At 41.6% G+C, this 16,773-nt stretch overlaps 1 protein-coding gene across 7 annotated transcripts; it reads right to left on the bottom strand.

Moving 5' to 3' along the window:
* Window positions 1-1,319: 1,319 nt before the first annotated feature.
* Window positions 1,320-15,821, bottom strand: LOC133211303 (cyclin-dependent kinase 11B). 7 transcript variants are annotated; one of them, XM_061351538.1, is made up of 19 exons: window positions 15,610-15,820; window positions 15,331-15,446; window positions 14,678-14,802; window positions 13,947-14,085; window positions 13,258-13,388; window positions 11,979-12,101; window positions 10,731-10,826; window positions 10,492-10,620; window positions 9,631-9,696; window positions 8,888-9,063; window positions 8,073-8,163; window positions 6,650-6,771; window positions 6,239-6,344; window positions 5,603-5,724; window positions 4,606-4,713; window positions 3,774-3,890; window positions 3,350-3,498; window positions 2,071-2,260; window positions 1,320-1,780 (listed from the first exon to the last, which is right to left on the bottom strand). In XM_061351538.1, the coding sequence occupies exons 1-19, from the start codon at window positions 15,718-15,720 to the stop codon at window positions 1,688-1,690; spliced, it is 2,310 nt and encodes a 769-aa protein (XP_061207522.1). In that variant the 5' UTR covers window positions 15,721-15,820; the 3' UTR covers window positions 1,320-1,687. The 7 variants fall into 7 exon arrangements, with proteins under 7 accessions (XP_061207522.1, XP_061207524.1, XP_061207521.1 ...); XM_061351540.1 differs by having other exon boundaries at window positions 8,888-9,057; window positions 15,610-15,819; XM_061351537.1 differs by having other exon boundaries at window positions 10,731-10,829; window positions 15,610-15,819.
* Window positions 15,822-16,773: the final 952 nt, after the last annotated feature.

The following is a 16,773-nucleotide window of genomic DNA, read 5'->3' on the forward strand; positions in this document are numbered from 1 at the left end:
CATCCCTGAGGCTGTTTACCTCTGTTGAAAGCTCTAACATATCCTTCAGGTGCAACAGAGATGAGGTAATTTCCATAAGTAATTTCCATCACTATCCTCCCCCAGTCACCAAACCATGAACTAAATGTGCCACATCCAACAGGAAAACTGTGTTAGTATTGGCTGGCAACACCCAGTGCACTCCAGTGTCCACAGTGGAGTGGTGGAGCATTCCCTCACAGTAAGGAATCCCTGACAGTCATGACATTTAGCAGGATTAAAGCACCTGCATTGCTCTTTCCTTAAGTTCAGCCTTTTCCCTGACCACAGCAATGCCAAGGAAGCTAGGAAAGAAATAAATAACTTCACAGAGTGCAAGAAAGATGCACAGCCTGAAACACAAAATACACATGCTCTTAGCACAGCCCACGGGTTCTCTTTTCCTGTACTCTGGGAGATGTTGCAGTAACACCCTGCTTCGTAGTAGGTGTTACTGATCTCCACCTAGGAGGAAATCTTGCTGAAATCATGCGCATTTCAGTTAACAGACCAGTAATAAACTGGTTTTCCTTCAGCACCAGACAAGCAGTTGGGTCTAAAGAGACAACAGTTCTGCATTCCTCCACGGAAAAACCCCAAACCAAACAAACCCAACTAGTTCCAAAATTTACCACAGTTTTAGTACATCCAAATTCCAGTTCCAAGGCCTTTACCCAGGAAAAACCTCTTAAATTATAAACATTCTATCAGTTTCAGTACATTTTAAGTTAATCCTTTTATTGGACTGGTGCCTAGCTCTGATTGCACAAATACCTCAGTATTTTCCAGATCTTCCTGTTCCCAGAAAAGAACAGCAGCATTGTAAATCAGATACTCAAAAGGATGTGATACTCCAATGCGATTCCTCAGGAGAAAGGACTGGTAAAGCTGAGCTCTTCTTTTTATGAAAAAGGGGTGTATTTAAAAGAACTTCCTATAGAAAATAAAGTTTCAAAGTCTCCATATTAAATCTTTTTGATTTACAAAACAATAGAGTACTCCTTTTGCACCAGCGCCACTGTAAATACATGTATACAGCACAACAAACCACAGTCAGCTCAGCAGAGCACCCAAAAATACTGCCAGGGAGGAGTATCAAAAGCCTAACAGGAAAGAAACCTCAGGACTGGAATGGAGTTTTTGTCCTGAACTATATTCAAACACCTCCAATTTACTAACACCAAACACAGTACAAAAGGGTTGTTTGTCCAGGCTGACAATATGCTGCAATAGTTCTAGAAGACTTAATGCCACCACCATCCAAGTTTGGTGCATGTGAAGAAATGAAATCTTTCCCACCGTTAAACAATTAAAAATGTATTTTAATTCTACAAATTTACAAGGAAAAAAAACAAAAACAAAAACCCAACAAAATAAACCCAACAAAACTTAAAAATAAACCAGAGACTGTTCCAGGATTGAACTTCAAGTTTTGCTTTGTCAAATTTTGTAATGATCCTTGGCTTTTCAGGTTAATTCCAGTCCTCTAATGGAATGCAGCAGTCATACTCCACACCCAGCAAGAGCCTTTGCATCTGTGATGATAGACTTTTCCCCTGTGAAAAACATCTAGTCTCCCTGATGTGAAGAACTGAACTGGGGCCCTCAGAAATCCACTCACGTGAATGGTTCTTTTCTTTGTTTTTTTAATCCTCTTTTCACATCGAGTTTAAAACTTGAGGCTGAAGCCAGGTCCTGCAGCAGATGCTCCTTGAGTGGTGGTGGTCAGATGAAAACCTGTGTCTTTCAGATCGTCATCACCCTGTGAACACCAAGCACAATTCATTTATCACTAAACGTCTGTTACTTTTTCAACCCCAAAATCTAAACAATGACAATAAAAAACCCCATCAAAGTATCTTTAGGAGATGAGAAATAAATGTTTGATTCAGTGGCATCACACAGCCCAGTGCAGCTCATGTGAACTGTTCCTAAAGCAGCATTTGGACATGTCTAAGGACATCACAAGTCCACATGCAGAGGGTTGATGATCTTTAATGCTCCTTCCAACCCAAACCTTTCTGTGATGTTGATGTTAGCTGCTGTACTCACCAACTGACTGTATCCAAGGCCTCCCTCAGGTGGTCGAGGGCTGGTGCCACGTTTCACCCTTTGCTGTTCACTTTTTGCTGGCCAGGTGGGAAACATGGAGGGGTCAATGGGAAGTGGAGTCTCCCGGAAATACTCATGCTTTAGCCCATCCTCAGCAGTAATTCTTCGTGCTGGGTAGTAGGTCAAAAAGCTGAGAAGAAATTAGGAAGACAGTCATAAAAGAATATTGAAACACAGTTTAACGTAACTGGACACCCTGGGGTTGAGTATTTTAAACCACCTGCAATACAGAAACATGTTTTACTCTGCTATTCATTCCACACAGCAATGTATTTTACACTTACATCTTTCTGCAAGTTCCAGACCCACATTCAACACTATTTTCTTACCCAAACTAATGAAGACAGATAGACATCACATCAGTGTCATCTACTTTTTAATTGCTTTGGTTATGACAGGGCTATGTCTGTCTTTGTTAAGAAGACCTGGACCTTCTGAAAGGAAATCTAACTGCCAATAAATTATTCACAACTCAGTCAAAAACCTTAAAACCTCAGTCTTAAAAATGGGGAAGAGTGAAACATCTCTATTTTTTTAGTAAAGTTCTAAGATCTGAAACAATCATTTACTTCATGTCTTGAAATTTAAAGGGAGTATTAGGGGAGAATAAAAATCTCTCAAGCCACTGTCAACCTTGTAAAGAAAAACTGAAATGTACTCAGAATGCACCAGCAGAGTTAGAAAGAACTGCCAGAGTATCAGATATGATGGAACTCAAGAACTTGTGAAAATGTAGGAAACAAACCCAAAATTGCTATTTCCTAATTCTTTAATAGAATTAGGAAATTCTGTTAAATTTCTGAATGTACTGGGTTTTTTTCCTCTTTTTCCAATTGTAATTGGAAAGTGGAACAATTGTTTAAACAACTGAATTGTTTTTAACAAGATCCATAAGAGAAGACCCACCATGTAATTAAACATGACGTGAATGAACTAAAACTACTACTAAAACATTTTTCTGTTCTTCTAGGATATAGATGTGCAAGAATAATCTTGGACTGAGATTTAACAGCAGGTTATGGTACACTGAATAAAGCTGCTGTGAGAGAGAGAGTGAGGAATAGCATTGCAAGGGATGTCTCAGACAGACTTCAGCAACATCAGCATGTTTTGACAAGGTCAGATGCACTGAAATACCATGTTTCACTATGAATCATTTTCTATCACTGTCACAGCATATGGGTACAATTCCCAGTGATGCAATGAAGCACTTACTTACTTGTTCATCAGATCAAACCCCTGATCAGAGAGGAGGGCTCCAAATCTCTTGCGCAGGTTGTTGTAGGGATACTCGGTGAACGTCATCTTCTTGACTGCTGGCAGCTCATTGTAACCAGGCCAGATTTTTTCACTTGGAGTACCCAGGTCCTGCCAATTAAGACACCTCTTTATTAAACTCATTCTAGAGGGAAACTCTTCTATTTACTCATTAGGTAGTTATAGGAGCTGGTTACATATTCAGAGAAAACAAAGCAAACCAAAAACCATGGTCTGACTGTATATTGTAAAACAAGAATCAGAGTAAAGAGTCATTCTTTAAGGTTGAATCTAAAAAGAGCAATAAGCACTTTTTATATCTTACTGTTCTCATGTACCTGTCTCTAACCTAGTCAGTCAGAACCCACTGGTGTTAAAAACCTTACCTTAAAAACTTTGTTAATCTGGTCGATCTCTGACTTCCCTGGAAACAGGGGTTTCTGCGTTAAGAGCTCTCCAAATATACACCCCACTGACCACATGTCTATCGCTGTTGAATACTCCTGAAAAGAAGGGATATATGACATTCCCATACCCAAGGCACAGATCTCTGCATCTGAAAGTTAAAATTACTGTGAATTATGAGTAATACCCATGTACACAAACACTTCGGGATGAAACACAAGTCTCCACAATGCTGCCTTTCTTTTTCACTCACACACAGGGCATCACAACATCACAACCAACAAAACACTCTAACTTGCACTCTCTTGCAGAGACCTTTACCCCTTATTTTGCCACAACAGCAATCTCAGGTTATGGGAAAAGCCTGGTCGCCATGGTACATCTCTTAAATGCAACAATTTCTATTAAAATCACCATTGTAAGCCCCATAGATTTCATCTGGATTTCCATTATAAAACAGGTAATCAGTAGGGAACACTGTCAGAATGTTGTTACCTTGTTCTGCTCTCCAGTGTCACAATTTATACACTAGCATTAAAAATACAAATCCAGCTGCCCAAGGTGCCAGGGACAGTTTGCACCAGTTCAGTACCACCACATCAGCACTCTAACAGAGAAAACTTCATCTGTCACCCACCCACCTTCTGCCTGTGGAAGATGGAAGCTTTTTAGCTGTGTTATTAGGAAAATAACACTGAAGTTCCAGAATTTCCACCTCTAAATCAATATAAAGCATTAAGCATACTCTGTTCATAAATTACATAGTCTGAAGAGTCATTCCTTTAGCAGCCAGAGGAACAAGGAGAAACATACCTTTGCTCCAAGCAACAACTCTGGAGCCCTGTACCAAAGTGTCACAACCACTGGTGTGTAGGGCTTCAGTGGAGATCCATATTCTCGGGCTAGTCCAAAATCTCCAACCTAAATGAAAACTGGTGATCAGTAACATTTCCAACATTCCAGTGCCAGCTTGTGTTGGCCATGTTGGCTCTTGCAGAGCTTCCAGCCTCCAGAAACAGCCACACAGAATCTGCTGTTTCTTATGGCCCTTCCTTGTCTTTTTCCACTGCTGGGGAAAAAACATTTTTCCCTGCCTGAGGCCAAGTAAGAGCTCCTGTTATTGATCATCTCAACAGAAAGCTTGCATAGGAGGGCAAGAACAAAGCCAAAACCAACAACAGATGCCGACTTCAATTTTGCAAGCAAGGGAAAAATTCGAAGTCCAGTTTTCCTGGGCAAGGGAAAGGCTTAACAGCAGCTGCAAGATGTAAATAATGGCAATATACAACTGGCATCTAGAACTCAGATGTAAAAATTGAAATGTTATGTCCTCATCTTAGTACTGCTTTTCTCTTAGATTTCTGTGAGTCAGTGAAGGTTTAGAATCTCCACCTCCACCGGTAACTGCACAATTCAGCACTACTGTAGAGACTTAGGTTCTTTTTTGAGCCTTACAATCTCTCAAGCTGAAAAGAGCAACCCCAGTTCAAACACTGTGATGCTGATACAGAAAAAGTAAATAATTTTGTCACACACATGCTGCATCACCAAGAAGAGACACCACAGATCTTTATAACCACACTATAAAGAGTTCAGTATTCACTAGGCCATGCTTATTGGTGACATCTCAGCATAGATCTTACAGCTGGCAAAGCAGTCTCTTCAATAGTGAAGTTCACTTCTTCACAACCATATGTTTTACACCTCAAACCTCCTACAGATTAATGCAAAACATCCCGCCCAGCTCCTCACCTAGCTCTAATGCAGTGTAATTCTGCAGTACAAGTGTGGGATCTCATGTAATTCTTACTTTTAGAATGCCTGAATGACTGAGCAACAAGTTGGAAGTTTTCAGGTCCCGGTGAAGTATCCAGTTGTCATGCAGATGCTTGACTCCTCGCAGCAACTGGATCATCAGGGTCTTCACTTCACCTGAAATGGTGACATGAAGCCAAATGCATTTAAAAGCACAGTATATAAGAGTATGTCACAGAACAAAAGCAGTTAAACTCAGAGAGCTGCCAATAAAGCAGAATTCATCTGGATAACTGGAATGCTCCAAACAATGCTCAGAAATCAATGCCTCAAAAACACAGGAAGTGGCCAAATTTAAACCCCAGTGTTCTTTTCCAGTTTAGCACAGGGGAAACTCCCTTGATCTCACATCTGAACCTCCACCCTAAGCAAACTGGATTCATCAGCCAAGTGTCACTATGAGTATCAGCACTCCCCACCTACAACCCTATCTTGTGTTGGTAAAATCAGACTGAACGGAGAAAAAGCAACAAAAATCTCTGTTCCAAAGAGCACTCATAGGACATTCCAAGGCAATACACGTCACTGTACAAAGCTAGTTCACTGATGTCAGTACAGCCCAAGGACACTGAGGTTTGTGTTGGCCAGTTTTCCAGTTGTGAGAATTATAGGAGACTATGGCAAACAGTACCTGGTAGGAATGGCTGCTTCATGGTTTCCATCAGACTCTTGAGATCGTGCTCTACGTAGTTCATTACAATGTAGATTTTATCCATATTGCTGCCTACGACAATTTCCTGTAACGCAGAAGCAAATATCAAAACAAGCACACAGGATTTTAAGGCATGCAAAACTGAGGTTTAGAGATTTACTGGCAGGAGGATAAATGGAGCTGCCTCTGGTGAAATCCAGAGAAAAATCAACAAAAACCCAAGTCATTTTTGCTAAACCTCAGATTTACATAGAGTCATGTCTATATGGTTTTACAGACAGTATACAGTTGTTTACAGAAACAAGCTCTGCTATGGATGCTACCTTCTTTATAGGGCATTTTAAAAGCCAAGAACAAAACTACTTTTGAAACAGAAGATTTGAGCCTTACTCTGACGGTGACAATATTTAGATGCTGTGCTTTCAGAATAGTGTTTATTTCTCTCAGAGAAGTAATGGGAAAGCCTTCCTTCTCCTTTTCCATCTTCAGTCGCTTCAGAGCCACAATCTCATCTGCAAAGGAAACAGAATTAACTGCAGCTCTCCCATCACAGTTAATAAAATACACTTCATAAGGTCCCACAATGCTCTCTCATTAAGTTGATCTGAATGAAAACCATTAAGTCAAGACATAATGTTGAACCAAGAAGCAGAGTCAGTCTCACATTAGCAAAGTAAAAGCAGAAAAAAAACCCCACCACAACCACCAAAGGTTTGCCAAGTTTAAAGAATAAAATCCAACAACACAACCAACGCATTTTAGTGTATTCCAATACAATTCACCAGGAAAGGAACTAAAAGTATATTTAACTCTAAACTCCTCGCCATAGTTGGGAAGGACAGAGCAGACAGAAATGCCTCAAATGTAGTTTAACTCTGTTTAAAGACCCAACTCAAAAGGTGCTACTCAAAACATTACTGAAGTGCATTATTTAAATACCTGCTTTATGCATGATACTGTGGAGAATAATGCTTGTGTTAGTCTTGGAACAGACCTCAAGTCAGAGAGGGACAAGAAAAACAAGCTCATGGTAGTTGTCCAGTAAACAAGTAAACCCAGAGAAACCACAATGCCAGCTGTGTGCTTCCACTCCCCAGAAGAAACCAAATGGTCCTATTATTCTAAAACAAACAGAACCACCAAGGCATCCAGGATTTAATTAAACCTCCCACCAGAATCACGAGCTTGTCAGTTGGAACCTGACAATAACCCTAATTTCTGTCTAGGCCTGCTTTGGGACATAGTTGTTAGCACAACTCTCTTTACCATCCTGCCAAACTGCAGATATTATCGAGACATTTGCCTCTACAAACCTGATAAGCAAAGAGATTGAGTTTAAAAAAATAGAAATCTACTTGTATATACAAAAAGTGGTTGAGAAGGAGCTTTAAAACTGAGAAGAGTGAAATTTCTTTCTACAACAAAACACTGCAGTGTACAGTGTATCCTCACTGCTTTCATGACTTCTCTAACTGGTAGCTGCGCTCACAGTGACTCCTGGTGGAATACTTAGAGCAAATTATGAAAGATTCCAGCCAGGTGACTATCTAGAGCAGATCCCAATCCAGAAATAACTGCCTTTGGAGCCAGAAAGTATCCTACACCACAATGGCCAACACAGAGATCACTTCTGAATTCAAAGAGCTGCTAGTGAAGCCTGTATGTCAAAGTCCACATCCTATTAAGAAGCCTAGATTATTCCTGATAAAGAAGAAAATCTTACAGACATATTTTGTTCATCAGTGAAAAATGCAGAGCTAACTTGCAGTCCTAAATACCATGAAGACAACAACTGGAGTCCGCTTGTACTAACCGGTTTTCTTGTCTTTTGCTCTGTACACCACACCATACGTTCCTTCTTCGATCCTGTTCAAACACTGAAATTCCTCCACACTACGACATCCCTGAAAACAGACAGATGGACACCAGTTACTCCTCCAGCATCTGCCTGGGTGTTTTAAAACAACATATAGTAAACTTCAACACCTTCACAGAAATAGTTAACATTTACCAAGATAATCCAACAATGTGGCTATACCACATGAGAAAGGTGTCTTTGGGGTTAATTTTTACTTAAGGAATGCCTTTAATGTCTTAAGGAATCCCAGACAGAGTCTGTGGTTTAGTACATTAATGAAATCATTTCATTAACTCATCACTCATTCCCTTTTTGCAGAGACTAAACTGCCACAAAGAGGCTGCCACAATGGCAAAGGCAGCAGCTCAGCACCTCAGCCTGACACCTTTCACATAATTAATAAAAACATGCTTTCTCTTCCTATTTCTACACTTGGTTGTTACCTACAAAAAGAACAACCACCCATCAGTTTCTATCCACATTAACAGAACCTCTCCTCTCACAAGTTATCTAATTTCAGAGAGCATTACCAAGATAGCAGTGTCAAATGTATTGTCACATTCTTAGCACTATCTAAGAGAGTAATCACACTTTTAACCTTGTCAAAAAAGCAATATTTCACACGGAAATGTGTATTTTGTGATGTTCAATCACTAAGGCATATTCTGCCCATAAACTGTCTCAGGCACGAAGGTGTTTATGCTGTTAAAGCAGCTAGAGAAATCCATTTGCTTATGGTATTTTCAAGCATCCTTCAAGCTATTCTCTACCTGAAGTGCAGGAAGATACTTGGGCAGCTCTTGTTTCAGTTCAATGGGGGAGGAAGCTGGCGAGTCAGGAACATAGTCTCCTTCTGTCATTGCATTGGATTGGGGGGTCCCCTCCCCTACTTCCTCCTCTTCTACTTCGCTTCCTGCTGAATCTCGGTCAAATCTCGACTCTGTAACTTTAAAAGTCAGAATCAGTTCTGGAAAGAGAGAGCCCTTGGGACAATTAGGCTCAGCCTTAAACAATTAAAGATAGTAAAACTCTGATTACAAGGTACAGGTGTGCAACTTTTGCAACTTAAACTCCTGTAACAATAAAGATCAATAAGAAGCCAAATTTCTCCTCTTTGCAGAGGTGATGCTTTTAATAACTCATTTAGAGTCATGTACATACAACTTCCAGTGTTAAATACAGCAGTCAGAAGAATAAACCTTTGCACTAACAGAATGAAAGAGAAAACTGACCCAGCATCTCTCTTCTGACTGCAAAGCTTTTTTGATGAGAGGACAGGACAAGAGACCCAGATAAAAAAGAAGGAAACATTAGTCCATTAGACTAAGAACTGATTTCCTCCTAACATAGACCTTGGAACAGACTGCAAGGAATTTCTCATTCTGCTTTGGAATGATGGCAAAACTGCAACAAGAAATAACTTCAAAGTAGTTTTCAATACTTGTAGAAAGATTTCTATGGCTGCAAAAATTCAGCCCAACCCATCTTTAAACATTCAGTGTTTGCATTGTACCAACTGGGATGTGGTTTCCATTCTCCCGTTCCTCCTCTTCACTCATTTCTTCTTCGCTCACCTCTTCTGCAAAACACAAACAAGTTCAACTGAATAAACTCAACACTTCTGAGGTTCTTTGTAAGGCAGATCACTACTGAAAAGCTTTTATAACTCACCAGGCCTTCACCTTCTTCACTATCTAGTTAGTGGCCTTATACTTCTGTTTCCCTTAAATGCTTCCCCTAACTCAAGAAAACTGTACCTTTCAGCTTCCAAAGGGGAATACAATTCTTGCCAATTATCTGGGAATTTGGGGAGGGGGCAGGTGAATAAATAAAATTAGGAAACTGATGAATATTTGCTTATGAACTGTAATTCATTTTAAAGAAAAATACCAGCCATTAGAGCACATTTCTGTGCCTTTACTAATCAATTTAAAAAATGGCTGTAAATAGACTTTGTTATTAAACTTTTTATGTTCATTTACTGGTACTGGCAGGAAAACAAAAACAAAGTGGAATTTGCAACAGAAAATAATTCAAAATGACAAGAGACATTTGTATTTCACCACCCCCCAAATTAGTGCAGACTTGTTCTCTATAGAGTAATGGTTATGTTATAAAATCACTCAAACTGTAGCCTAACACCATTGAGGAAGACGAGAATGGCTTTCGGTTCTCTAATCAAATAACTGGTATTACCACTATATAAAAGGAGAGAATATTATTTGTACTTGTTTTTTTTCTTTTTAGTTATCTTGACCTGTGAGGTCTCAGCCTATCCTAGGCTAGGAGAGAAGGGAAATGTTCAAATAAAACAATACAGCAGAGAAACAAAATCATAACACATCGTTCTATGGCCTGTCTCATATTAACTCACCAGCTGACTGCTCGGACACTTCCTCAGAATTGCTTCCTGTCTCCTCTTCCTCCTCCTCTTCTTCTCCCTCTTCCTCAGAGCCTTCACTGCTAGACTCTTCCTCCTCTTCTTCTGAGCCTGATCCAGATTCTGTTCAGGGATGATGAAACACATAACTAAGTAAGCACACACTCTAGCGCAGAGCTTCCTCAGCAGACAACGGTACAATTAATTACATCTACTAAGTTGCATTTCATCACCTGATGAAGACTCGGCTGAGCTGGTTTTTCTCTCACTGTCACTGATATCTTGCAAGTCTGAAAGAGGATCTCTCTCTTCTGGTTTCTCTTCTTTTACTGCTGAGAGCACAAAAATTAAGAACAGGGTGCAGACTGAGGATCGCTTCTACTGACACGATTCTGAACACCCAGATAACTGCTTTACTTTCTGTGGTGCTGAAGGTGCTGTATTGGACATACAGAGTGCTAAAAAAGTTCTACACTCTGCTCAGAAGACAAACAGCTTTTATGAATTGCAGCAGAGCAGAACCAACAGCCAAAACCATGGAATACTGCCCTTGGGGATTTTAAATAGGATATATGCCAAAGCTCCAATGAGACTGATTAAAAAATAAAAAGTAAATTAAAAAGTAATATGGTAACAAGTATCACCACAACACAGTCTCACTAATGTGTGTACACAGAGCCCTTCTATCAGTGCTTACTATTCTAATGCAGTCCCTCTGGATCACCATGAAACAGGATGTGTGAATAACTTGATCGATTAGACAGCAGCTTCCAAGGACTTGCTGCCTCTGCCTCCACCTGGAACTGCAGCTCATTACACTCTGCAATCAGCTGCACTGAAACAGTTACACTTAGTTTTGCAGCTACACACATGGAGAGGGCAGACACAGAGCTCTTCCTCTTTAACCAAAGACACTTTACTGTCAATCAGGCAAGTTCTCTACTCACAGTCAGGACCTCCTAGGCATGGGAAGGCCCATTTTCTGGCTTAGAAAACAAAATTCACCATCTCACCAGAATACTGCCTTAAACACTTACTGTGTTCTACAAGATGACAGTATCAGTGATGCTTAAACTCTACTGATCCCAGTAAGGTAACTTTTTTAGGTAGCTTAGTTCCTAACAACAACCCAACTGGAGCTGTATAAATCCCTTTCACCTGCAAGGGAATCCAACTGCAACATTTAGAATTGCAGTCAGCTGCTTCTTTCATCACTGAACAAAGTAACTCACTTGGAAACTTTTTACACTACTACTTCTGTTACTTAAGGAAAGATTCATTCCATTTGTCACCTGCATATTTACCTGCAAACCCAGCATTGCTTTAGAAGGCAGTACAAGTTTATGAGTAGTCCAGAGTTTTACCACCAATGCAGTGGCAACACTTTCAGCAGAGTACCAAGGATGTGTGTTTGCTACTAGAAATTAAACACTACACCTCCTAGCCCCCAGGCAAAGACATTATAAAGTGGCAAATGCTACCTGGTTTCCTGCTATCTCCTTGCTCAAGCTTGTCTCTCTGCTGTCGTAATGGGCTGCGACTCCAGGGTCTCATTTTTACTTTGTCTCCATATTCTTCCCTCACTGTTCTATGGTGTGCAGAAACTAGTGAAAACAAAACCGGAAGAAATTGTTACATCTCCCTGCCCTAAGCAGAATGTTTCTGTCTGCCACAACCTCCTGCTTTGCACCCTTTAGGTTTTTCCTTACAACTAAAGGGTAATGGAGAGGTGTGGAAGTAGAGCCTAACCAGATGTAGCAGAGTAAAGGAATATGATTTACCTCATGCACAAAAATCCATGGGTTTGTACTACTTAGAGGAAGGTGCTGCCATACTTGGGAAAAGGAAGCAAGATGCCCTACATATTATACAGTAAATACCCTGAAACTAAGCCATCAGTGCCAAAGAGAGAAGTGAACAGACCAGGAAAATGCATAAAAGAATAAAACCAGGTTTAGAAGGAGCTGACAGAACATTTAGAGCAATAAGAATGACTAAAATGAAAGGCTAAGTAGATTGAGCAGTATCAGTGCAAATACCAAGCACAAAGAGTTGTTTGGTATGAGCTGAACAAGAAATAGCAGCAATAATATGGCTTCGTCTGCTCCACAGGAACAGTCTCTGTCACTTGACCATGTGAATGGGCACTGATTTTTACCTCTGAAAGCTGGGACAGAGATCCTTTGACCAGAATGTATCTGAACTTAGACTGCAAGCATCCTCTGTGCTATGCAAAGCGAGGCTTGAACACAGAAGTTGATTTAAATTGCTCAGTTACCAGATCTTTCCCACTTGACTCCCACTGCAGCCATTTCCATGGCTGGAGTACTTACATGATCTCTCTCCCTCCCTTTGTAATTTATTTCCCCAAATCCTTAAAACACTTACTTTTGAGACTTCAGTCTCTGTCAGATTGGGTTAGACTCAGCCAAAGAGTTCAGAAGCAACTGGGATTGGGATGAACACACACACACGCACACACACAGAGACAATGTCAATTAAAGCTTGTTTCCATAGGAAACCAGGCCAAAAGAGTGGCAAAGACCCACTAACTGATCGTTATGTTGCAACATTTAAGGTACATGATACTGTACAACTTAACAGATTGGGGTTTTTCCCCTCCAACATAGAAGGCCCCCCTCCACTTTAACATTCTTTCTTTACTCTGGCACTCACCTAAGTAAAAGATGTTTTCTACACCTCCATTCCCCACTGTATCAGCAGATATTAAGCCCAAACTACATTAACACAGACACTTACCTTCTCTCCTGGCTTCCCGTTCCTTACGTCTCTCTTCAGCTCGCCTTTCCCGTTCCTTCTGCTCCCTTTGTTCCTTCTGCTGCTCTCGGATTTTTCTCTCTCGTTCCCTCTCAAGTTGCTCCAGGCGATCTCTAGAACACAATTATCCGCTGTTACACTACAGCTCACTAAAAACTCAGCTTATGAAGGAAAACTTTCTTGCTATAAGAAACTACAGGGCCATCTGATTTCATTAGCAACAATAACACTGACTGTGTATCAGTCAAAATGACACACAGCTTTTCAGCTGATGCTTTAAACGCAGCATTTCAAAGACAGAGTCCATGAACTCTAACACAAAAGCTTCAGCACCTTCCCAGGGTTTACACAGAACTTCAGCAAGTTCTGTTAATAAACCCCCTGGTTCACACTTTTTTCATTATATTATAACAGTGGCAATGAGTTCACCTACAAATTCACCACTGGCAATGAATTCACCTGTTGTAATGAAGCCACTTACAAAGGTCATTAAAGCCAAGAACACATCGTCATTAGGCAACACATTCAAAGAACATGGCACTGGCACCACAGCTTGCAAGCTTTTGCTCTGAACTTGTCATTTCAGAACAAGGAAAGGTTAGAGACAGATTAAGAGAAGGAAGCTGTTCATCTCTGCTGCTTTGTCACAGGGCAGGGAGGGATGGATGTACCTCTCCCTCCTGGAATGCTCCCTTGCCATTTCTCTCCGTTTCTGTCTTTCCCATTCACGACGGGCTTTATCCTGCTCTTCTCTATGTCTCTTCCTACGCTCATGTTCCCGTTCTTTCTCTTTCACTCTGGCATGTTTCCCTAAACAAACAAAAACGAATTTTGGAGTGTTACTATTCAAAATATTGAGTGCTCCTATTTTTAGAAAGCAAAACTAGAAAGGATGAAGCTTACGGTAACCTTTTGTCATGTTCTCTGCTATTTTCTTAATAGAAAAAACCTGATCTGAAAGGGTGTTGGAAAATTTAAAGACTGGAAGATCTTGCACAAATACTGACATTAAAATAGGAAAAGGCCATTAATAACAGGAATACAACAGGGATGTTCCCAGAAAGAGTGTTTTCTGTGTTATAGTCAGGTAGAAAGATCATACCTCAGCTCACTCGCTCAGTGAAGCCAGGAAAGAAGCTTAACAGATTTCAAAGAGTAAAAGTAGACTCGGTGTCCCTATCCCAAAGTGATTTCTGTCCTCTCAAACACACACAAACCCCTGTCGCTCCCATAAGGGCATTAAACAGAACCAAGGAAATAATACAAGTTTAAACTCCTCTGCCTTATCCACTGTCAGGTTTTCTTTGGTTTGTAGTCACTGTTATTTACTGCCAACAGAGCCCCTGTTTGGCTTCACTTCAGGAAGCTACCAGGAATGTTATCCAAAAGTAGGAATAAGAACCTTCTGCTGAGTGACTGCGATGTCTGCGTTTCTCTTTCCTCTTCTCATCTTTTCTATGATGGGTTTTTTCTTTCCGTGACATTTGCTGCGGTGGTTTTATAGCCAAGGAATCGTCTTCCTCTCCCCTAAAACACAAGGCAAGGTAACAAACTCAGGAAGGTTTCACGGACTCTCAAGCACAGTGGGGGTCAGTTCCTCTCTTCTCCATTTTGAAAAGAATACATTTTTCCCTCTTTTATTAATTTATATTATTTCCATAATGCCATTGAAGCAAGGCATTAACAGTATGTTACAGAGAATCATAGTCACATAGAGGAGAAGTTAAGCTATTACTATAAGCACATTCTGAATACACAAGCAACTAGGGGTGAATTAAGCACTGAAGAGAACTTAGCAGGCCTGGTCTAACTTAAGCTTTATTTAAGTGAAATATTACTAGGCAGTGGCCAAAACTGGGACACAATACACCATTAAACCTTAATCAGTACCTCAAAAGATATCCTGGCATGTTCTAGAAGCAGCACATGGCACACCTGTGTTGCTAAAGAACTTAGACTTGTTCCCTTCGGATATTTTTAAACCCTCTTCTCAGCTTCCTAAGGTTAAATTCAGTAGCTCTTCCCAAGACAACAAGGTGATGCTCTTAGCCTTACCTGTCTTCCATAGAGTCCTCCCTCCTGTAAGGTGAATTTCTGATGGTTATTTCCATGCGGTGATCCCTCAACTCCCCCTCTTCGAGAGAATCCCGCTTTGAGTCCCTATCATCTGACTGCCACAGGAGAACAAGAAAGGGGGAAACCAAAATGCAATTAATTGTTATACCACACAGTGAAAAAAACAACACTCAGAAGCCCTGTTCTCATGAGGACATGAAGATACAGACGTGGAATGAAACTCAAGTTTCATCCCAAACACACCAAAGGGCAGCTTACGTTTTTCATGCGCTTTATCTCTGCCTTCTCCTCTTGCTCCTTCCTTCGTTTTTTTTCCTGAAGAATTTCATCTAAAGTTTTCACTTTCCAAGAATCCTTTTCATCACCCATTGGAGTTTAAAACAAAAAAACCTCTGAAAAAGAGAACAACGTCAATGAAACCTACACAAGCCACACGGTCCGACACAACTACATCAGTTTTACACTGGCTTTTCGTACGCAGGGAAGTTCGGTTATGAATACACCTGATTCAAGTCAAGTGAAGCAGGACTCAGCCTGAACCACAAGAGACGCTTTACCCCCGGCAGCTCCCACCACCCTCACTATTGAGCACAGGGGCCTGCGCCAGTCAACCACAAACGCCGTTTACGAGCAGGCTCTGGCGTTTCTCCACCGAGGAGCACGCAGCGGCGGCGGCAGGCGCCGGCCCATCCCTGTCCGTACGGCTGCGGCACGGAACGCTGGACACAACACCCCCCAGCAGACCCCGTTCCGCCCGGTACGGAACCTGCCCATCGTCAACGGCCGCGGCGATAACACAGCCTTACGGCCCACCGCCGCTTTCGCCTCAAAGAGCGAGTTCACCTGTGGGACCCTCCCCGCCCCGCTCCCGCTCCCGCTCAGCCCCGGTGCTGCTCAGGGTCTGCCCGGGCCCCGCCGCCCGGAGGCAGAGGCCGCCGGGCCCACTCACCGCTACCGGAGACTGCGACTGGCAGCGCCGGGCAAGTACGTCACTTCCGCCCGCCGGAGCCGGCTGATGACGTCAGGCGCAGGCACCCAGGCGGTGGCAGATAGCGGTAATGAGCTGGTGCCGTAATTAACGAGCTAGCGGCCGCGCCCGAGACGTGACGTGACCCCCCCCACCCGCGTCACCCCATAGGATCACCCGTGTAAGTACAGAGAGAAACCGGAGTTAACGTTTATTACTCATTTGAATAACGCAGGATCCCAACGGTCGCTTAAACACGTCACGGAATGGCAACACAAGTGAGGGGCAATTTACATTCAGTGTGAGAAGGGCAACTCCTATACAGGAAAATCAGTTGGGAGGATGAAGACAGAACTGAATGAACTCAATGAACACGCTTATTGTGAATGGGGTGAGGTGACTGAATGGTGACCAGAGGTTACAACGCAGCATGCCATAGAACAGATCATCACATA

This window comes from Neopsephotus bourkii, unplaced genomic scaffold (assembly GCF_033783945.1).
Source record: "Neopsephotus bourkii isolate Nb327-2 ecotype Australia unplaced genomic scaffold, CSIRO-AGI_Nbou_v1 NB_593, whole genome shotgun sequence".
Classification (NCBI taxonomy): Eukaryota; Metazoa; Chordata; class Aves; order Psittaciformes; family Psittacidae; genus Neopsephotus; species Neopsephotus bourkii.

Coding starts and splice junctions, on each gene's coding strand:
- LOC133211303 (XM_061351537.1), bottom strand. CDS start 15,720: ATGGGTGATGAAAAGGATTCTTGGAAAGTGAAAACTTTAGATGAAATT. Junction 12,102..13,257: donor ACGGGAAGCCAGGAGAGAAG/GTAAGTGTCTGT, acceptor TGTTTTCACTAG/TTTCTGCACACCATAGAACA. Junction 5,725..6,238: donor GAAGCAGCCATTCCTACCAG/GTACTGTTTGCC, acceptor TCACCATTTCAG/GTGAAGTGAAGACCCTGATG.